At 41.9% G+C, this 23,500-nt stretch overlaps 1 protein-coding gene across 4 annotated transcripts in view; it reads left to right on the top strand.

Annotated features, from left to right (window-relative positions):
- LOC122807168 (sialidase-2-like) overlaps positions 1 to 23,500 on the top strand; it is a 307,506-nt gene that overhangs the window by 66,182 nt on the left and 217,824 nt on the right. Inside the window, exon 1 of one of the 4 annotated variants that reach the window (XM_044078199.1) lies at positions 1,436 to 1,504. The exons of the other annotated variants lie outside the window; for them this stretch is intronic. Within the exon in view, the coding sequence (XP_043934134.1) occupies positions 1,489 to 1,504 (16 nt within the window). The 5' untranslated portion in view covers positions 1,436 to 1,488. Of the gene's footprint in view, positions 1 to 1,435; positions 1,505 to 23,500 lie in introns of those variants that run through there. 4 annotated transcript variants of the gene reach the window in all.

Genomic DNA, 23,500 nt, shown 5'->3' with positions numbered 1-23,500 from the left:
GTGAGGATTCAGGCTCCTTGATTACTGGCCCAGAGTGTGGATGTCACATAGCCTATGTGGAGATTTGGGTAGAGGAAGTTTAGAAGGGGATGGGCTGTGTGGCATATGACACTTTTCAACTGAGCCAAGGATATTATCAGGGCCCATGAAGTTTCTTTGTTTTAGAGAGAACAGGTAGGAGCAAATGTAGAGTAATTTTGGGACAGGTAGGTAGTGGTGGTGAGGGGAAGGAGAGAACAACTGGATGAGTAAAGTAAAATTAGAAATACATTCATTGGCTAAGGTGTTGGCAGTGCCTTTTGGAGTAAGATGAAGTGTTTGATATAAGCTCAGTGCAGTACTGTGTATTGTTTCTGAGTTTTCTAATATAGCTGAACAAGGCCTATTGATTGTTCTTGGTCGGTTTGTAAAGCAGGAGTGGTCCCTAAGGCCTAACCCCATTTGTTTAGTGTGGTTACCAGCTACCTCACTGTTCTTGCAAAAAAAAAAAAAAACGCGGGTGTTTCTGTCTGTGCATTCACTTTTCACAGGGTAGTCTGTCCTGTTTATTGCCAGAGGTCTGTTTCACATTACAGAGAAGATGTAACAACAAACTGCAAAGAACTTTCTGTTCTCTCGAATAACTAGAGATAAAGAAAAAATCACTTTCAGCTCTCTTTCAGGCTATACAGTTAGTAGCTCACTCAGGAACATTAACACAGCAGGAAGATGCTGCAGGTTCCATTGGTCTTTAAGTCCATATGTTCTTAAACTGATCCTGTCCAAGTATATGGGGGTACAATATGTAGTGTTTCTGTTAAGCTGAAGAAAGGATATCTGTATAGATGATGGCAGCACATACCTGTCTTTGCAGGGTCTATGGCCCTAAGGGAGACCAGTAAAGTGAAGTCAAGTCAGCGTGAGAAGGGGAAAAAACTTTACAAAAAATAGTAAGTGTTATGCTAGATAAGCTACCTTGCTTTTGGTCTTGCTTAATTTGCTCGCTGACTTTGTCACCTTTTCAAATGGCCAAAGTGTGACTGTTTTGTAGAAACGTGAAATTTCGCTGGTCAAATCATAACCATGGCCAGTACAAAGAAAAGAACTTAATTTTTGGCCAAAATAAAAGCTTAAACTTGTAGCACTTGAGTTGTTTGTTGTTTCATGTAACATTTGGATGTTTCAGATATAAAATTAATTTATGCAGCTATTAAAGAAAACGTAGGAAATATTTTTGTCCTAAACGTTAGCATATGTACTATTTTTGATTTTTTTTCCCCATAGGACACAGCTGCCCAAATAGGGGCTGTCATGCACAAAGAAGGACAGGTGGTAAACCTAGCTGACTTGAGCGCTGTGTGCAGCAGGAATTAATACTGAGCATAATTTGTATCTTAAAGATTTCCACTGTTTACATACTACAGGAAATGTATGGATTTGTTGATTGTAATGTGAGATGTTGGGATTCATGTTTGAATTTGTCTTGTAAATGAAGATTTCCCTGGAAAAATGAGACATTTGAGAGGTAAGCTTGTATATTTAGTTTACTGTTTTTCCCTAAGTAAGTGAAGTGGGAGACAGTGCTGAGTTTTTTTTCTTTTTTATATTGTTTGGTTTATATATCTATATCTGTGTGTGTGTTTTTTCAGGGGGATATGCATAGTTTGACTTTTTTATTGTATTATTCCCATTAAAGTCTGTGGGAGAAATAGGTCCTGTTCCTTTTGTTAGGATAGTGTTTTAATCACCCCCCCCATTTCTTTCTCTATAGATATAGATAAATTCTTGGATGAGTACTATGCTAACTGCCCTGAAGGGCCATTTCAAATTTTGCCCGTAACTTGAGGCCAGAATCAATCGCTGCTAGGAGGCGAGGACCTTAACCATTATGTCACACCCAACCCTTGCCAAATTCACCCCTAAAATGAATTCAAGTACCTGTCTTAGGAAATTAACTCATAGCTGCCTGACCATTCGGAACCAAAGGCAAGTTTGCTATCTGTTGAAATACTAATAATACTTCTATAGTTTGTCTCTCTTTACTCTGTATCTGTTTTTCTCTTTTTCTCTGTGTGTGTGTGTGTGTATATATATATATATATATATATATATATATATATATATATATATACATATATATATATATATATATATATATATATATATATAAAATTATATGTACATGAAATAATTTGTAGCCATTGCTATACATTGTATTTATACATGTTTTTATTTTAACCCTTCTGTGAATTCAAGGTTAAGATAAATAAATAGTTAAGTATACACAACATATGTGTGTATGTATATGTATGGATGTACACACACATATATATATAGTTGGCTTTAAGAACCCGCGAACCCTGAAATCGCCGGGAGGCCCCCCAACCACAGCAAGTTAGCTTATCTTGATATTTTGTAACATGTCTGTTAAACCAACAAAAGCTAGTACAGAAATCTTGTATACTTAATAAAACAGGTGAGTAATAATTTTGATTTGTATCTTTAAATTTCAAAGAAAGATATCTCTGGTTATATTAAGTATTCTATCAAGTAACTGGCTTCACAATTCACTTAAATATTTTACCACTGACATAGTGCCCCTGGCTCAGTTAAACCTTACTGCTGGACATTCTCTCCACTAAAACTAACAACATAGTCAGCTTTAGGTACCTGCAATACCAGTGGCTGCAGAGGGGCCTTAATAATCCTTGACTGTGTGGGGGCCCCAGAGAAGCTATTGCTGGATAGGGAAAAATGAGTAAAAATGTATTTATTTCCTGATAAGGGGGGTGATATGACCCTGTTAGGATAAAGCTAATAATGAACATGAGCAAGGTAAGCACTAGAGAGATCAGCAGCCCAGAGTGCTGAATCTCAGTTCAAACCTACTACTTCCAATATATAGGGATGTTTTTCTTTTTCAGGAAATGTTATAAATACTGGCAGAACACCAGATACTATAACTCACATCTTCTTTGCTGAAGAATTCAGTGCAATGCCAAAAGTAATAGCAGAATAAAAAATTACAGTAATTTGCTTACAAAGTTAATAGAACAACACCTTTTGCATCAACATACATTTTTGGACCATAAGTAATATAAAACTGTGATATCTGGATTTATTGATGGTCTGTGATCCTAAATAATTTACCAGCAACTCAAACCTTTTTGAAAGACAGAGCAAAATTATAAGCAAAATCAGGAAATGTTTATGAAATCAGGTACAGTGTCAGCTCTACATTACTCCTCAGTGAGGTAAATAAAAGTGACTTACCCTTTGCTGCTGTTTGATGACTGCTACAAAGCAGTCACTGATCTGGTGTGGGAGTACCAGTGTTGTACAATGTATTGCTATTTGATGAAATAAGAGCAAAACTAGTATTGCTATGGCTTGTGTTTGTGTGTGTGTAAAGTATCACTGAGTTTATCTGTGCATAAACCCATTAATGCCAGGACACATGCATATTCTTCTGGGTATCATCAAAAATGCAGCTAACAAGTAATTATATTTCAAAAGTAAGTCATAAAATATGTCACAGAACATTCAGACACTTAGATCTTCCCAGAATCTTGTGGCACCCACTGCCCAGACTGCAGAGGGCTGCATTAATCATCCTTAACTCTGTGGGACCCCCATAAAAAGCTGTTGCTGGTTGGGCATATTAACATATTAATTTTCTTTAATGTGCTCTTTAAGCTGAACAGAGCTGTGATCTCTCCTTGTTAGGAGAAAGCTGATAATGGCCTCTGGTGTTAAGCACACCCATTCTAAAACCAGCCTTTCTCAAATGTGAGTGTACAGAAAGCTGTTGTAGGTTATGTGTGGGTGGGTGGGGGGCTGGAGATTGTGTGGTTATCACTTTAATTTTTACCATAGTCAGACCTTAGATGTATTTGGGCTAAGGGCCGAGGACAGTGTGAATTATTGTTTTACTTTTCTCACAAACCTCAACATTGTACAAAGAAGGTTACTATAGCTTGTGTAGGGGCAGTGTACTCTCTAGGAGCAACAAAGTAGAATACAATATTGGAATGATGATTTTTTCACTTTCCTCACATTCAAACATCAGGCACATAAACAGATGGCTGCCTTTGGGGGGTCAGAGGTGAGGAGTGAGGAGGCGTGGTATGTATATCAGCAATTACTTGAAATACGTGACTGTGCCAATTTGAACCTCTGTTTCATCCCAGTCTAATACCAGAGGGATGTATTGGCAGTGATTATCTTATAGGGAGTTAAAGAGACGGGCAGTACTCCCAGATAAGACCTGTGTACCGTCACACAACATTTGGCTTGCTAGTGTGAGAGTTGCTATTTTGTCAGCTTTGAGCATGAAACCTTTCTGTGTTGGAGGGAAGCCTTCAAGCTTATCTACCACAAGAGTGGTTTCTGGCCCAGTAATTGTAGTTTATTGGCCGTTTGGGCAGTTTTTCCATCTCTTTCAACCTTCTGGTTTAAAAGCCCGCATTTGCGCTTGTTTCCCACCTTTCCTGTAACTAGTCTAGTCCAGATACAGATTTTCTGTATCCAGAACTGCTTGTAAGCTTATGAGCCCCCCAAGCCTTTATCTCTTTCAACCTTCTGGTGTAAAAGCCCGCATTTGTGCTTGATGTCCTTCAAGAATGCATCTGCAGTCATAACATATGGGTTGTCCTGCCTCAGGCAGCCCTTCGGTCGGCCGGATTCCAAAGTCTGGGTCTGGCCTCGGCTGATGTTGCACATTCCCTGACGTCACAGCTCCTGGGGTATAAAGGCATCAGCCGACGCCATTTTCCTCAGTCTTTCTTGCCGCGCGGTGCCCGAAGCAGAAGCTGTTCGCAAGTGCCGGTCGGTCAGATCCAGAGATTTCAGCTACAGAATACTTCGAAAAAAGCTAAGTACCCTGTTGGGGACTCTTTCTTGCCTCAGCCGATGTCAGACAAAGTAAATAATTGTTTAACTTGTGGGAAACAAATACCTCATAAGGATTTCCATTCTTACTGCCTTCCCTGCTTAGGCTTAGACCACGACGTTTCAGCTTGTTTAGCCTGTGTCTCCTTCAACCGATGGACTCTTAGACGTCGGTCGGAGTTTGCAGAAGAATTTTTTGGATCCGCTTTTGTATATAAAATGCCGTCGGAGACTCCGACTACGCATTTGGCCAAAAAACGCAGGGAAAAGGACTGACACTCGCGGCCCGCGGTTTCGGCTGAAACCACGGCTAGGCCTACCGCGAGTGTCTCGGTTTCGGCTGAAACCGAGCCCTCGGTTCTAACTACGACAGAAACCTTACCTCCGACAACCGAGGCCAGAGAGGCCCCGGCTGAGTCGGCTTCAGAAATCCCTACCGAAGCTAGCGCTCAAGATTTGTCCGACACCATTCCTTTGGACATATCTACACCTGCACGTGGGGCAGCTAGGCCCCCAGCTTCTATGTCTATTAAGGCCTTCTCCAGGGCTAAAGCTGCCAAACTTTCAAAAGCTTTACCTGCCAAATCTACTTCTCAGAGGCCTTCCTCAAGTTCTCAGATTCTCAGTCTTGCTGAGGACCTGATATCCTTGATTAGGGGTTCCCAACCTCACCCAGACAGGGCCTCCCAACCACCACCAGACAAAAGGCCTAGGACTGAACCCTCTGAACCTGTCTCCTCTGACTACTCCACAGATGGATCTGATTTGTCAGACCATCAAGAAGGGGCCTATTCTCCTTACGAGGATTCAGATGCTGAAGATTCTATCCCTTCTGCCTCCCCTCCTGAAGAATTTTCCTTTGGGGAAACCTTACACTCTATGAGGGAACACTTTCAGTGGCAGGGTCAGGATTTTTCTGATTCTAGAAAAAGGCTAAGGACTTTTTTACATTTGCCACAGCATAGGCCCTTAGCCATACCACCAGTGCTAACTGTAATTGATGATGTGTATAATGAGGTTAGTTCTGCACCTGATTCTCTTCCTCCGGCCCCTGCCAAACCTGACAGATATTACAGGGTCCCGGATTCTCACTTCCACCTGTATAAAGCCCATGCTGCAGATCCAGAAACTATCTCACAGGGCCCAAAAGGTGTTGCAGCTACCACTGCTAAAAATCCCCTACCCTCTGACAGAGAGTCTAGAGCATTAGAGAGATGGGGTAAAAAGGTTTATACATCTGCTACTCTTTCTGCCAGGGCTCTAAACTGTCAATTCCATATGATACAGTACCAGGAATATTTGTTAGAGCAGCTGAATAAGAAGATTTCTTCTCCTGAACCTTTAGACCATAAATCCCTTCAGGATTTGGTACACAACTCTCAGCAGGTCAGTAATCATTTCTTAAAATGTGGCTATGATGCACTGGAGGCTTCATTTAGATCAGCTATGACTGGGGCAGTAATTCGTAGGCATGCCTGGCTAAAAGAACAATCCCTGCCAGACCATGTCAAGGCTAAGCTCCTAGATGCTCCAATGGAGAAACAAAGTTTATTTGGCTCCCCTGCACAGGAGATTCTAAAGAAGGTGGAAGAAAAAGCTAAATCTGTGCAAACAGTAAAGGAATTTCTACAGGTCCAACCTCCGAGTTTCAGCAGAAACTGGCCTTCCAAGAATTGGTCCTTTCCAGACACCTCCAGAGCACAGAGAGGCAGGAATAGACACCCTCGAGGCAGAGGTCAATCAAAAGGTGCCTACAGGGGTCGTCAGTGGCAGCCTGCCAACCAGAGAAGTACTGCCACAGCTGCAACTACAACCACTAGCACAGGACAGACACAATGACTTGACTCTGATTCCGCCTACCAGGGAACAACTGGAAGCTCCCCTGGGCGGAAAGCTGGCTTTATTCTCAAAAAAACTGGCATTGCATTACAAAGGACTCATGGACATTGCAAACAATAGACAAAGGATACAGGTTTCACTTCCACACTTTACCAAAAAGGAGCGGAATGCCAAACCTACCACCAAATCAGAAGCCAGAGGCTTTCAGACAAATCAAAAATTTACTTCAGATGAAAGCGATAGAAAGGGTACCATCTATGGAACAAGGCCAAGGATTTTACTCCAGACTATTCCTTGTACCAAGAAAAGAAAACCAATGGAGGCCTATTCTCGACTTGTCCGCACTGAACACATATCTCATTGTACCAAAATTCAAAATGCTGACCCTACAGCAACTTCTTCCCATGTTGGGCAAGGAGTCTTGGCTGGTGACTCTAGATCTCAAGGAGGCATACCTGCACGTCCCTATCCGACCAGATTGCAGAAGATACCTCAGATTTCTTGCAGGATCAGAGCATTATCAATTCTCAGCATTGCCCTTTGGCTTATCTACTGCGCCCAGAGTATTCACGAAATGCCTGGCATCAGTAATTGCACATTGCAGACTTCAGGAATTCAAATCTACCCATACCTGGACGACTGCCTAATACAAGCGGACAACAAGACAAAATTGATAAAGGATTTGGCCTATGTCATACACCTGCTACAGGCCTTGGGATACACAGTCAACATCCAAAAGTCAAGACTAGTGCCATCCCAAAGGATAACCTTTTTGGGTGCAGATCTGGACACAATAACTCAGATGGCTTTTCTCACAGAAGGAAAACAAAAACAACTTCCAGATTATTTCATGACTTTGACAAGACAAACTCAGCTTACTGCAAGGAAAGTCCTGCAGGCCCTGGGTTTTATGGCATCCTGCATAATCTTGATCCCACATGCCAGGCTGCATATGAGAAAATTACAATGGTACCTAAGGAATGTATGGTCTCAACACAGTCACAGTCTAGAAACCATGATACCAATCATTCCATGCCTTCAAAAGGAATTCCTGTGGTGGGCTCAGGCCTGCCAGTGCAACAGAGGGTTGCCTTTCACGAAACCAAACCAAGGCAGACCATCACCACGGACGCCTCAGACCTAGGATGGGGAGCACACATGGAGGACGAATGTATCCAAGGCCTATGGTCTCAAGGACAGTTAAACTTGCACATAAACCAAAAGGAGATGCTGGCAGTGAAGCATGCAATCGAGGCATTCAAACCATTCCTCCAGCAAGGACATCTGCTGATAAGGACAGACAACACCACAGTCATGTGGTACATAAACAAACAGGGAGGCACGCATTCCTACCCTCTATGCTGGATGGCAATGGATCTGTGGAACCTAGGATTCCAAAAAAGCCAAACAAACTGTCGAGACACGAAAAAAAGCCAAGGAAAAACGTTCCGCCAAGCGTATAGCCAAGTGGTAATCCACTCACTGCCAAATGCAATATCAGATGAAATTAAAGCAACAATAGTTCGCAACTATAAAGTAAGAGCTTTTATTATGCACAAGCACTTTCGGAGAGAATCCTATCTCTCCTTCCTCAGACAAAAGTGAAACAGTCAGTTATTACACCTTCCCCCTTAAATAGGGTACCAATCAATCAATTAGCAATTTATAATTTTAATTAAATTAAGTACAATACTAATATATTTATGTATTAAAAACACTTAAAACCATATTGTTTGGAATCCGACTTGCTTCACTGTTTAAGAACATAAGTTTTAAAATGATAGTTTTTAAAATCATAATATGTTCAATACTCACAACCCTTACATTTGTCAAATGTTAATGTATTTTTTGTATATAACATACCAAACAGCTCCATTTAAGGCTTATAACCTTAGCATTTTCTTAAAGCTAAATATACAGACGCTGTTTAAATTATTGTGACCAAAATGGTAGCGATTTTTCAGTTAGTTTCCGTAATGTTAACAAAAACATATTTAAGCGTCAATACCTTATTTCACTTACTATGCTTCTAACAATAGTTAAAACGCCCTAAAAAAGAGAGCTATTGACTCTTATACCATATGGGTAGATAAACCCTGTTTACTATATATATATATATGTGGGCACAATATATTAAAATACCTATAACTCAAATTGCTGGCATTTTCTTTGTATTCAAGTTTAATTCGAAGCATTATACCATTATACCATTATACCATTATACTTCATGCATGCTAAATTGTACATTCTCAACGAATTGTCCCAGCCGAGCTAAAAAAGGTCCTTATCCAATAAATGGTATGCTACATACTTATATCCCTTATGCCATTATTCTGTGAAAACCAGAATGCAAAAGACACAGGAACCCAACAGAGAAAAAAACCTTAAACTATGGAAACAAATATACAATATTTACTTATCACAGTCTCCACAGAGTTAAGCCTTATCTTTTAAGGGTCATTAATTTTAAAATACAAGTGAGTGATATCGCTTCATTTAAGCCAGGATATGTGTGTGCGGCCATCCTCAATTGCCATAGCAACTCTTCTTTTTCTAATAACAGTTGCCATGGACCTGAGTTTGTTTGTGCCTTAATTTGCTTCAAAACTACGAAATTGAAACTATGTTCCCTATTGTGCATAATGTGGCAAGCTAAAGCATTGTTAATGTCATTCTTAGAGATAGCGTATAGGTGCTCATACACCCTTTTATGCAATGCCCTCTCAGTCTTTCCTATATAGAAAGCCGGGCATTGCTTACAGCTTGCCACATAAACCACTGCTTTAGAAGAGCAGCTAAAGTTGCCCATTAATCTATATTTTACGTTATTTATTATAACGTAGCTGCCCTCCTGTATAAATTTACATTGGTTACAAGACCCGCACTTAGTCATGCCCTTGACCCTGTTGAAAGAAGTGTGTCTATTCATTTCCAATAATGCTTTTAAATTAAATCCTTTCCTAAAAGTTATGCTAGGTGTTGTTCCTAGCAATTGGTGCAAATTTGTGTCTTCCATTATGTTTGCCCAATTTTTCTGCAGGATTCTCCTTATGAAATGATGGTCAATAGAGAAGGTGCACAAAAACCTAGCTCCAATGTCAAGTTCATTGCCTCTTTTGTTCGAATTTCCAGTCATGTCTTGATTAGTCATCAAGTTAAACCCTCTTCCATTAAGAATGGGCTTAAAATGGCCGGATTCCCTTTTAAATCTTCCTCAGATGAAATCTCCAGAATGAGTGAATCAGGGTATCCCCTGTTGACAAACATACTGGTCAAGTTACTACATTCCTTATGGAAGTCTTCATCTTTGGTGATCATCCGTGCCGCCCTCACCATCTGCCCCTTCACTACCGCTCTTTTTTGATGGAGGGGGTGGCAGCTACCAAAGTGAAGAAACCCATTGGAGTAAGTGGGCTTTCTGTAAATATTACTAATGAACATAGAGGAATCGTTGTCCTTAATCAAGTTTATGTCCAAAAAACTGATTTTTGTCTCATTCACTTCAAATGTGAAATCTAAAAAATCAGTCATGGTTTTGATGTTATCTATAAATGGGGCCACCATATCTAGGGAACCTCTCCATAACATGAACATGTCGTCCTGGTACCTTGTGTACCAGGCGACATGCTCTTTGAATAGCAAATTGTTGAACAACAGTGTGTTTTCCCATTGTGCCATTACACAATTGGCGAAGGAACCCCCACAAGGTGAGCCCATTGCTACACCAGAAGCTTGTCTGTAAATCAGGTTATTGAAAGTAAAAAAATTATATTTTAACACAAGTTCTAATAAAGTCTCCGTTGTATAGATAGTGTTTTGTTCAGCATTTCTTGACTCCAGGAACTCCCTCACCCACTCCAACCCCAACTGCTGTGGAATGGTAGTATAAAGCTCCTTCACGTCCACGGTTAAGAAGCTTAAGTTAGGGTCAAAGGGTATTCTGTTTATGTTCTCTAGGAAGCTCCACGAGTCCTTACAGATCTGATTTTCCTTTTCTATGTATGGTTTTAGAACGCTATCTACATATTTGGCACAGGCAACCAAGATAGACCCCCTACCATCAACTATAGGTCTAAAAGGGGGTTCACAAATGGATTTATGAATTTTTGGGGCTCCAAAGAAAGAGGGCATTCTCGGTGCTACAATGTTTAGGTAGGAATGGATATGTGTGTCTATAAACTCTTCCAAAAACAAATCTTCAAGTGTGGTCCTAACCCTATTATATGCCATATTAACCTCATTAGTGCTAGTTTTTTCATATGGGCCGTTATTCAAGTGGGTAGTGAGTTTGTTAATATAATCCACTTGGTTCATAAAAATGAGCCCATTGCCTTTGTCGGGTTTCATAACCCTAATTTTACAATCCTGTAGTAGTTTAATAAAATCACGTTCTTCAGGTGTTATATTTAGGCTGTGTTTATATTTGTTATTAAATGAATTTGCAGCCAAGAACCTTAGATCTAATTCACAGGATTTTTCAAAGGTTTTAAGATTCCCTACTAATGGTGGATTAAATAAACTAGCTATTCTAAATGGTCTAATGAGGGAAGAATTCTTGCCTAATACGGCTAACAGGTTTAATTTGCGTACATATAATTTAAGGTCCACAAGTGTTTTGACCAAATCCATGCGGGTATCAGGGACAAAGGACAGTCCTTTAGAAAAAAAGTCAGCCATGGCAGAAGAAATATTGAGGGTGGTGTAATTAAAAATCTTAAAATCGCCCTCATTACTGCAAACAATAACAGGCTGACTAAACTCTTTTATCATTTGTTGTTCTGATTCTGTCTGTTCCTCAAGGCCATTCTGTTGGTATTCGACCTCAGGTTCCTCTGCCGAAAATTCTGGGCCTGTCCAAAACCCTGTTGATGTTCCGCCCGTGACTGTGCTGCCCTAGTAGCAGTAGCGCCCTGCTTTCGCCCATTAACTTTGTCGTTGACAACAGGTACATGATTTTGCTGTTGGTCATTATCAAAGTCAACTTCTCCTTCTTCGTCACTAAGGGGGTCGTTACTGATGTTCTTCGTTCCACATTGCTGCAGTCCTAACTATTGGGTAGTCCGCTGTCCAGTCGGCCCGAATACCAAAGTATAAGGCTGACGTCGGTCAGGGCGCATTAGACTGACGTCAGAACGTCAGGGTACTAATGCGCATGACCGACGCCATATCCTCAGTCTTTTTTGCCGCATGGTCCGATGCAGAAGCAGTTTTGCGAGTGCAGGTTGGCGTTCTGAAATTTTCTGAAGTCGGAGTTTCAGACCGAATCAAAGTTGGCTAAGTACCCCGTTGGGGAACATTTTGGTTTTTTCTTGCCTCAGTATTTACCGGATGTCAGAAAAAGTGAATAACTGTATTTCTTGTGGGAAACAGATACCTCATAGGGATTACCATACCTTGTGTATACCTTGCTTAGGGCCTGAGCACGACGTTGTTGGATGCCGCTCTTGTGCTAGATTTAACAAACGCACTATTAAGAGAAGGTTAGACTGTGCCAGGTTAGTGTTTGGGAAGCGTTGCAATTATAAAATGCCGTCGGATGCTCCGACGCCCGCTTCGTCCAAAAAGCGCAAGGACAAAACAGTAAAGCCTAGGGTTGATGAACCGGCAGTCCCAGACGTCGGTTCTTTAGACGGCTCAGTGGAGCCAGAGGTTTTGCCAGGAGTTTCTTTGGAGTCTCAGGCAGAGACTTTACTGTTACAGGATGTGCCTTCTCAGGAAGTAGGCCAGGCTGAAGGGGCTTCTCAGGTTACTGTTCTTCCCTCTCTTCCCAAGGTAGTTAGAGCCTCTCCTTCTGTTTCCAAAACTTCTTTGAGAGGTAGGCCAAGTTTGGCTTCAGCGGGGGCTTCTCCTAGCACTTCAGGTTCTGTGCCTAAGAAACATATGCTTAAAATGGCAGAAGATTTGATTACTATGATTAGAGGTTCTATGCCCCCTCCTGATAAGAGGCCTAGGGTGGAACCTGAGTTTGAGAGTTTTGAACAGTGTTCAGAGGCTTCTGAGTCTTCTGCGGAAGATTTGCAAGAGTATCCTCCTTATTCTGATTCTGATGTGGATGATTCTACTCCTACAGCTTCTCCTCCTGAGGATTTCTCATTTTCAGAGACTCTGCATTCCATGAGGGAACACTTTAAATGGGAAGGCCAGGATTACTCTGATTCCAGGAAAAGGCTTAGGGAATTCTTGTTTTTACCCCAGCATAGGCCCTTAGCTATACCTCCTGTGTTGAATGTGGTGGAAGATGTTTTTGCAGAGGCTTCCCTGAACCCTGATTCTTTGCCTCCTGCTCCTGTTAAACCTGATAGGTACTATAGGGTGCCCGAAGCTCATAAGTATCTTTTTAAGAGTCCTAGGGCAGACCCAGAAACTGTTTCTCAGGGGCCTAAAGGTGTTAAGGCCTCTGTGGTTAAAAATCCTGTCCCCACTGATAAAGAGGCAAGGGCTTTGGATAGGTGGGGAAAGAAAGTGTATACTTCTTCCACTTTAGCCATGAGGGCGTTGAATTGTCAGTTTCACATGCTAAAATATCAAAATTATCTCCTTTCACAATTGAAATCTAAGGTGGATGCTTTGGCGGAAGGTATTGAGTGTAAAGAGTTGCTGGATTTAGTTCATGTGTCTGAACAAGTGGGTAAGCATTCTTTGCAATGTGGTTTTGATGCTGTGCAGGCCTCCTCGAGGGTGGCTGCCACTAGTTCTGTTCTTCGCAGGCATGCCTGGTTGAGGGATCAGAATTTGGCTGAGCATGTTAAAACAAGGATTTTGGATGCTCCTTTACAGTCTGATGTGTTGTTTGGTTCGCCTGTGGAAGCAGTCCTGAAGAAAATGGAGGACAAAGCTAAGTCTATGCAAACTGTTAAAGATTTTTTGCAGGTGCAGCCACCAAAGTTTAGTAGAAATTGGCCTACTAAGGGATGGACATATCCTGCGTATGATTCCCAGTCTAGGGGTAGGTCTAGACGTGGTAGGGGCAGAGCTCAAAGTTCTTTTAGGCCTAGATCAGGGAGTTCACCTGCTCAGACTTCTGGTGAGGGCAGGGGTCAGTCCTTTCGTAAACAGACCCAATGACCTGCCTTTTCAGCTGCCAGTAGATTCTCGTCTGGCAGCTCCTTTGGGAGGAAGACTGTCTCTTTTCAAAGAAAATTGGGATTTAATTACTCAAGACAGATGGGTGTTGGATATCATTCACCACGGTTACAGGTTTTATTTCCGTACATTGCCCCCTTTCAAGGGCATGCCAGACGTTCCTCCTACACAAAGGAAAGAGGCTCACAAGCAAATTTCTCTGTTACTCCAAATAGGGGCCATTCAGCCAGTCCCTGTATCAGAAAGGGGCCTAGGATTTTATTCTCGCCTGTTCCTAGTACCAAAGAAGGGGAACACGTGGAGACCAATTTTGGATTTATCTATCCTCAACACTTATCTGGACATTCCAAAGTTCAAGATGTTGACGTTACAACAGCTTTTACCTCTGCTGGGCAAAGATCACTGGATGGTAACTTTAGATCTCAAGGAAGCTTACCTTCATGTGCCTATAAGACTAAGTTGCAGGAAGTATCTGCGTTTCGAGCTGGAAATTCTCATTATCAGTTCTCTGCATTGCCCTTTGGCTTATCTACTGCCCAGAGTATTCACAAAGGTTCTGGCTCCAGTGATAGCTTACTTCAGGCTACAAGGAATTCAAATCTATCCTTACTTGGACGACTGCCTGATTCTGGCTCAAGAAAAGGAAGACCTTCTACAGCATCTGGAATATGTTATAGCAGTGCTAAGATGCCTAGGGTATTCTGTGAACGAAATAAAGTCCAGTCTAGTACCCTCTCAAGACATGTGCTTTCTGGGTGTGAGACTGAATACAGCAGCCCAGATGGCCTTTTTAACCCCGGACAAACAAAAGAGTCTATCCCTTTACTTTCATCAACTATCTCATCAGTCCGTGCTGACTGCAAGGACAGTCCTTCAAGCATTAGGGTTCATGGCATCTTGTATTCTGGTGCTTCCCAATGCCAAACTGCATATGAGGAAGCTGCAATGGTATCTCAAAAATGTATGGACACAGCACTGCCAAGATTTGGACACTGTCATTCAAATAATACCTTGCATTCAAAAGGAATTTTTGTGGTGGGCTCAGGAATGTCACCTAAACAAGGGACTCTCTGTGACCCGGCCAGAGGCGAGTCAGATTCTAACGACAGATGCCTCAGACATTGCTTGGGGAGCTCATCTAAATGGAAAGTGGATACAAGACAAGTGGCCTGCCAGACTACAGCATCTACATATCAACTTGAAGGAGATGTTAGCAGTCCAGTTTGCATTAATGGCTTTCAAGGAGTTACTTCTTCCAGGGCAGGTGTTGATTCTAACAGACAACACAACTGTCATGTGGTACATCAACAAACAAGGGGGAACACATTCTTATCCTCTATGCAGGCAAGCAATGATTTTATGGGAGACTGCGCTCAGCTTGCAACTAACTCTTCAGGCAAGGTTTCTGCCGGGAGCACAGAACTCCTTAGCAGATGTGTTAAGCAGACAAATCATGGATCCCCACGAGTGGAAACTGGATCTTCATGTATTTCAAAGGTTGACAGTGTCCTGGGGAACTCCAGACATAGATCTGTTCGCTTCTCCACTAAACCACCAGCTGCCAAAGTTTTGCACAAAGAGGTTACATCACACAGCTTGGAAAGTGGATGCTCTTTCTTTCAGTTGGAAAAATCTTCATGTGTATGCGTTTCCACCTCTGCCTCTTCTTCCAAAGGTGCTTCTAAAGGTCAGACAAGACAAGCCAAGGATGATTTTAATAGCTCCAGATTGGCCTCGGCAGCACTGGTACCCATTACTGAGGAGTGTAGTAAAGAAGCCTCCATGGCCTTTACCCTTGATTCCACACCTTTTGTCTCAGAGAGAAGGCCACCTGCTCAATGTCAAGCTTCGTTCTCTTCATCTAACAGCATGGCATATTCTGTTTTGAGAGACAGCCGGTCTCAACTTCCTCAACAAGTTTTAAATGTGATTATGGAAGCTAGAAGGCCTAGTACAAGGAAAGTGTACGCAGAAAAATGAAGAGATTTTTATTTTGGAGTACAGCAAAGAATTTGGAGATTTCTGAGCCTAATTTGAGTGTGGCTCTTCAATATCTTACTGAGTTATTGGACAAAGGTTTGTCCTTCTCTTCCATTAAAATTCATGCTGCAGCAATTTCAGCTCACTATGATTGTGACCCACCATTGTTTTCGCATCCTTTGTTCAAGCAGTTTCTCAGAGGGGCAAAGAATATAAGACCCCCACGTAGAGCTCCTACTCCTGCTTGGGATCTCAATTTTGTGTTGGAAAAACTTACTCTACAACCTTTTGAGCCTGCGGCTACTGCTGAATTGAAATACTTGTCATGGAAGACTGCTTTTCTGTTGGCTATTACTTCTGCAAGAAGGGTGTCTGAGTTGCAGGCCCTTATGGCAGTAGAGCCCTTTTTGATTTTCCATAAGGATAGGGTATCATTACGTACTAATCCTTCTTTTATGCCTAAGGTGGTTTCTAGTGTGGCTTTAAACCAAACTATTCATTTGCCTACTTTTTATGCAGACCCCCAAAATAAAGGGGAAAAGATTTTGCACACTTTAGATGTGCACAGGCAATTGCGTTATTATTTGAGCAGGACCAAGGATTTTAGGCAGTCTCAGCAGTTGTTTGTTTCTTTTGCTTTGAGTTCGCAGGGCAAGCCTGTGTCAAAACAAACTATTTCTAGGTGGATTGGGTTTTGCATTGCATTTTGTTATTCCCATCATGGCAAGGAGATTCCAGCTGGGATTAGGCCTCATTCCACTAGGGCTACTGCCACTTCAACAGCATTTCTAAGGGGTGTGGCAACTAAGGATATTTTGGAGGCAGCTACTTGGAGTTCAGTGCATACTTTCTCTAGGCATTATCACCTTCCTCTCTACTCTAAGTCTAGGGCTGGTTTTGCCACAGCTATTTTGCAAGGCATGTTGTCAGCTCCTGCTTCTTTATGATTTGCCAGCCTCCCTTACCTCTGCTTTGGGATTCTACCCAATAGTTAGGACTGCAGCAATGGGGTGCGAAGAACATAGTACAGTTTTGTACCTACCATAAATGTAGATGTTCGAGGATCCACATTGCTGCAGTCCAATTTACCTCCCTCCTTCCCTCTGTGTTTAGGGGTGGTTGTGTAGGTGAGGTTATATGCTGATATTTTTGTATATATTGTACATATTTTTGGTGCAGGTATATTGGGCCTTGTCTTTTTAGGGTCTTCTGACATCTGGGGCAAGAAAAGACTGAGGATATGGCGTCGGTCATGCGCATTAGTACCCTGACGTTCTGACGTCAGTCTAATGCGCCCTGACCGACGTCAGCCTTATACTTTGGTATTCGGGCCGACTGGACAGCGGACTACCCAATAGTTAGGACTGCAGCAATGTGGATCCTCGAACATCTACATTTATGGTAGGTACAAAACTGTACTTTATGCCCTTCTTCCAAAAAAGTGTCCAACTGGTACATGTCATTGCTTTTACTCCCCAAATTTTTGTTATTTAAATTAGACAGGACCCCCCTAAACTTGTTACTAGATAGGCTAACTTGTGGGGGTTTTGGATAAGCTTTGCTGTCAGCATATTGCTTCATATCTCTAGTAATTTTCTTTCTCTTGTTGTCACACAATTTGTTGATGGTAGCATCAATGCTAGAAAACACTCGAGAATAATCATATTTGTACCGCAAGAAATCATGATTGCTTTTGATTTCATGCTCCAAGTTAGCCAAATCGTTTCTGTAAACTTCCACTTGTTGTGTGTAATGGTCAATTAGCATAGCTATATACTCAAAGCTATGCTGATCGAATAAAGCCAGGAGCTGTTTATGAAAATCAGATCCTTCCTCCAGGCCCACAGGGAACCTCCACTGCCTCAACCCTTTGGGGACTATTCTCTTATCCAAACATTCAGTTAGGTAGGAGATCTCGAGCTGCAATTTTTTACATCTGAATAACTTGTAATCGAAATCCCCAATGAGCTCTGCAATGTTATTAATGTTAGCCTCGTCAATAGTCTCTGTGTTAACTGCCCCTGTTGCTGTATTGTCAGGGACTGTAAAAAAGTTCTTTCTGTTTAAATATAATGATACCGTCGGAACGGAATCATTTAAAGAAATAACAGTACCTTGTGTTACAGTATTCCCCGATACTGTTACATGCCCTTGTCCGGCAGGAATGTCGCTAGAATCCGATGATGCTCCACTAACCAGTTGCTGACTTCTAATTGCCCTACTAGAAACCGGTTTGGCTCCGTCATTCTCAAGATTAGCGTCAACTCCTTGCGTCGCCTGATGCGTGTTTGCTCTTATGTTGAGAGCGTTATCAAGTATGTCCATTCGTTGGGTGAACATGTCCATTCTACCCATAAGCATATGAATAAGAGTTGTGAGATCCCCATCGGCTTTCGCCTCAGCATCTTTTGAATGAATATCCAAACTGTTGCTTGCATCGCCAACGTCTTGGGAGAAAAGTGAGCTCTGCGAGGCAGCGTTTCCCTCGTTGGCCATAACAAACTGTGATTCCAAAAAAGCCAAACAAACTGTCGAGACACGAAAAAAAGCCAAGGAAAAACGTTCCGCCAAGCGTATAGCCAAGTGGTAATCCACTCACTGCCAAATGCAATATCAGATGAAATTAAAGCAACAATAGTTCGCAACTATAAAGTAAGAGCTTTTATTATGCACAAGCACTTTCGGAGAGAATCCTATCTCTCCTTCCTCAGACAAAAGTGAAACAGTCAGTTATTACACCTTCCCCCTTAAATAGGGTACCAATCAATCAATTAGCAATTTATAATTTTAATTAAATTAAGTACAATACTAATATATTTATGTATTAAAAACACTTAAAACCATATTGTTTGGAATCCGACTTGCTTCACTGTTTAAGAACATAAGTTTTAAAATGATAGTTTTTAAAATCATAATATGTTCAATACTCACAACCCTTACATTTGTCAAATGTTAATGTATTTTTTGTATATAACATACCAAACAGCTCCATTTAAGGCTTATAACCTTAGCATTTTCTTAAAGCTAAATATACAGACGCTGTTTAAATTATTGTGACCAAAATGGTAGCGATTTTTCAGTTAGTTTCCGTAATGTTAACAAAAACATATTTAAGCGTCAATACCTTATTTCACTTACTATGCTTCTAACAATCGTTAAAACGCCCTAAAAAAGAGAGCTATTGACTCTTATACCATATGGGTAGATAAACCCTGTTTACTATATATATATATATGTGGGCACAATATATTAAAATACCTATAACTCAAATTGCTGGCATTTTCTTTGTATTCAAGTTTAATTCGAAGCATTATACCATTATACCATTATACCATTATACTTCATGCATGCTAAATTGTACATTCTCAACGAATTGTCCCAGCCGAGCTAAAAAAGGTCCTTATCCAATAAATGGTATGCTACATACTTATATCCCTTATGCCATTATTCTGTGAAAACCAGAATGCAAAAGACACAGGAACCCAACAGAGAAAAAAACCTTAAACTATGGAAACAAATATACAATATTTACTTATCACAGTCTCCACAGAGTTAAGCATTATCTTTTAAGGGTCATTAATTTTAAAATACAAGTGAGTTTAATGCTTTAATTTCATCTGATATTGCATTTGGCAGTGAGTGGATTACCACTTGGCTATACGCTTGGCGGAACGTTTTTCCTTGGCTTTTTTTCGTATCTGTGGAACCTAGGCCTGAACCTCAATATCCAACTGCAGGCCATATTTGTACCAGGAAAAGAGAATTCACTAGCAGACAGCTTAAGCAGGACTACCACGGATGCTCACGAATGGATGCTGCATCCAGACATTTTCAAACTCATAACAAAGAAATGGGGATTGCCAGAGATAGACCTGTTCGCCTCCCCTCTCAACCACCAACTGAAGAAATTCTGCTCAAGGACATACCACCCACAAGCCTGGAGGGTGGATTCTCTCTCTTTCAGCTGGAATGCCCTAATAGTGTATGCATTCCCACCTCTCCCATTGATGTACAAGGTTCTTCTGAAGATCAGGGAAGAACAGCCAAAGGTGATACTAATAGCTCCGGACTGGCCAAGACAACACTGGTATCCGCTACTGAAAAACATGTCTCAGGAGAACTCATGGCCTCTATCCCTATGGCCTCTTCTTCTAACGCAGAACAATTTCAAGACCCTGCATCTAAGCTTTAAAACTCTGCAACTAACTGCCTGGAAAATTGCTTGAAACCAAACCAAGCTGTCTTATCTCAGAGGGTCAAGGACATTATCCTGGAGTCTCGCAGACCCTCCACAAGGAAAGCATACTCAGCTAAATGGAAGAGATTCCTCATTTGGAGCACATCAATGGGCACAGATGTTACAGTGGCAAACCTAGCACGCATCCTAGAATACTTAGCAGAATTGTTCCACAATGGCCTGTCTTACTCTTCCATTAAGATTCATGCTTCAGCAATTTCAGCAGAATACAATATGGATCCTCCTCTCTTCTCTCACCCTCTACTCAGACAATTTCTGAGAGGAATCAAAAATGTTAAACCTCCAAGGAGACCCCCTCTACCTGCATGGGATCTCAATTTTGTGCTGGAAAAATTGACTCTACCCCCTTTTGAACCAGCAGCATCAGCAGACTTACAGTTTTTATCTTGGAAAACTGCTTTCCTTCTGGCAATCACTTCAGCAAGAAGAGTATCCGAGCTACAGGCATTAATAGCAGTGCAGCCTTTCATTATTTTTCACCAGGATAGAGTGTCTCTCAGAACCAATCCAACTTTCATGCCAAAGGTGGTATCCAGGGTATCCTTGAACCAAGCCATTCATTTGCCTACGTTCTTCCCTAACCTGCAGAACAAAGGAGATAAACTCTTGCACACCTTGGATATACACAGACAGCTATGCTACTATCTGGACAGAACTAAAACTAGCAGGAAAAACTGACCAACTTTTTGTAGCCTATGCAACTGCGGTGCAAGGAAAAGCAATTTCCAAGCAGACAATTTCAAAATGGATAGGAAATTGCATTCGCTTTTGCTACTCTTTTCATGGAAAGACAGCTCCTGAACATATCAGGCCTCATTCCACAAGGGCCACAGCCACCATTACAGCTTTCCTTCGAGGGGTGGCTACCAAGGACATTTTAGAAGCTGCTACTTGGAGCTCCGTGCATACATTTGCCAAGCATTATAATCTACCTTTATACTCCAGATCCCGAGCAGGCTTTGCAACTGCAGTTTTACAGGGGATCTTAACTACACCATCCTTATCTTAGTACCTCCTCCCCCAGTTTGGCTATGGTATTCTACCCATATGTTATGACTGCAGATGCATCCTTGAAGGACATAGTACAGTTTTGTACCTACCATAAATGTAGATGTCCGATAGGTATGCATCTGCAGTCAGGATTACCCACCCTCCTTCCCCTCTGTGGTATTCCTAGGGTGCTTACCCCTCTTTCAGCTAGCTGGGGGAATCTGTTATGGAGTATTTGTTTGTTTGTTTGTATATATGTATATATATATATATATATATATATATATATTTGCTACTGTTTGGAACATTCAACATTTATCCAAATTTAGCCTTCCTAGAGGGCACCTGGCATCTGGGGCAAGAAACACTGAGGAAAATGGCGTCGGCTGATGCCTTTATACCCCAGGAGCTGTGACGTCAGGGAATGTGCGACATCAGCCGAGGCCAGACCCAGACTTTGGAATCCGGCCGACCGAAGGGCTGCCTGAGGCAGGACAACCCATATGTTATGACTGCAGATGCATACCTATCGGACATCTACATTTATGGTAGGTACAAAACTGTACTTTTCCCACCTTTCCTGTAACTAGTCTAGTCCAGATACAGATTTGCTGTATCCAGGACTGCTTGTAAGCTTCTGAGCCCCCCAAGCCTTTCTGTGTTGGAGGGAAGCCTTCTAGCTTATCAGTGGGAGAGGTAAGCGGTAAACACTAGGTAGCCTACTGCACGATCCAGGTACAGATTCTTAGTTTGCTTATTAGTGCTCAGCACTTGTTCAGAACTTGTTGTTAGCAATAAATAAGCTACAAATTACTACAGCACTCAGTCTTCCTCTTTACCTAGAGGAAAATAGGTTTTGTACTTACTTTCCTCACTTGCTTAGAGAAAAACAGCTGTTATACTCACTTTCCTCACTTGTCTAGAGGAAAGTAGTTTTGTATTCAGGCATGTCCAAGGGTCAGCTCCCAGTGTTCTCTCCTGTCTATCTGATGAATCTGGGCATCTTGGGGCAATGTAGCAATTGCCTCATGTACACAGACAACCCTCTCCTCCTACCACCCAACACCACAACCTGTGAGAGATGCACTTATCTAGTCAAACTGGAGGTAAAGCTCTCTCCAACCAAGACTGAACTTGACAGTCAAGAGGAGGAGGTAAACACTTGCACCACACCACACTCATCACATAGTCCCACTAAACCTACACCACCAAAATCCACACACAAACACAAAAGCATTCGCAGAGGCTCTCAATAATAATCTGCTGAAGCAACAGAGACCTCCAAACCAGGAACGCAAGCAAACTCCACCCCCCCAACACAACCCAAATGAAACATAGCCCACAGACTCAGTGTGCCAATAAACCATAGCCCGTAAGACAAAACAATGTACCCAACACACTAGTCATAGATGACTCTATAGTCAGGCACACTGATGTCCCACTCACCAGGCTAAACAGGGAGAAGGTTACTGTCATCTGCCTGTTGGGTGCCAGGATCCGCCACATAACCCATGCACTCAACTCACTCCGCAACAAGTACAAATATGACTTTGTCATTGTCCATGTTGGTGTGAACGTCCTGAGACATACCTCCCTGGACTACATGGAAAAGCGACATGGAAGAACTCTCTGATCTTGTAGCCCAGGCAGGTATGACCCTAGCCCTTAGTAGCATCCTGCCATCGCCTAGAGTGATACCGCAGTACAAGGACAAAATGATTGACTTCAACAATTGGCTAAACTTCTGGTGTCATTCTAAGGGGATCCAGTATCTGTCTGCCTGGGACGACATGGTCGACAGATCACAATGCTTTGCCAGAGATGGCCTGCACCTGTTGCCCCTGAGATTCTGGATACTGACTAAGGGTCTTGCCACCCCTATAGTGCCTTTTTTAGGCAAGGTTCAAATGACAAATTCACCACTGTAACAGGAACAGGCAAGCAAAAACTGAGGGTAATGCTACTCAATGCTAGAAGTCTAAGTCTCAAAATGCAGTCACTCGTGGCACTCCTTAAAATGGAGATCATTGATATCTATGCAGTGATTGAGACCTGGTTCAAGGCTTTAGAGAGCAAACCTGCATTACCAGGCTATAACTCATACCACACATTTCGGCCATCTAACCTGGACCGGACCACCAAAGGCGGAGGTATGTCCATATTCATTAAGGGTATCCACACCTCCAGGCTAGTTGCGCAGCATAATGCATCTGAGGTTATCCAAGTGCAACTAACTCTGGGCAAAACTGCAATCCAAATTGTAGCTTGCTACAGATCCCCCACCATGCCCCAGGATTCCCAATCCTCTTTTCTTGATATGCCGTAAAATATTAAGGTTCAGTCAAACACCCTAATAATGGGCGATTTCAACTACCACACCATTAAATGAGAAAACTACTTGTGTACCAACTCCTTCGCTCAACACTTTCTGGACTTTATAAATTCCAATGTCCTGGATCAACTTATCCACACCTCCACCAG

Source organism: Protopterus annectens, chromosome 7.part0, assembly GCF_019279795.1.
Source record: "Protopterus annectens isolate FY-2018-M chromosome 7.part0, PAN1.0, whole genome shotgun sequence".
NCBI lineage: Eukaryota > Metazoa > Chordata > Ceratodontiformes > Protopteridae > Protopterus > Protopterus annectens.
The sequence above is the reverse complement of the archived record's forward strand: the minus strand, read 5'-3'. Positions and strand labels throughout refer to the sequence as shown.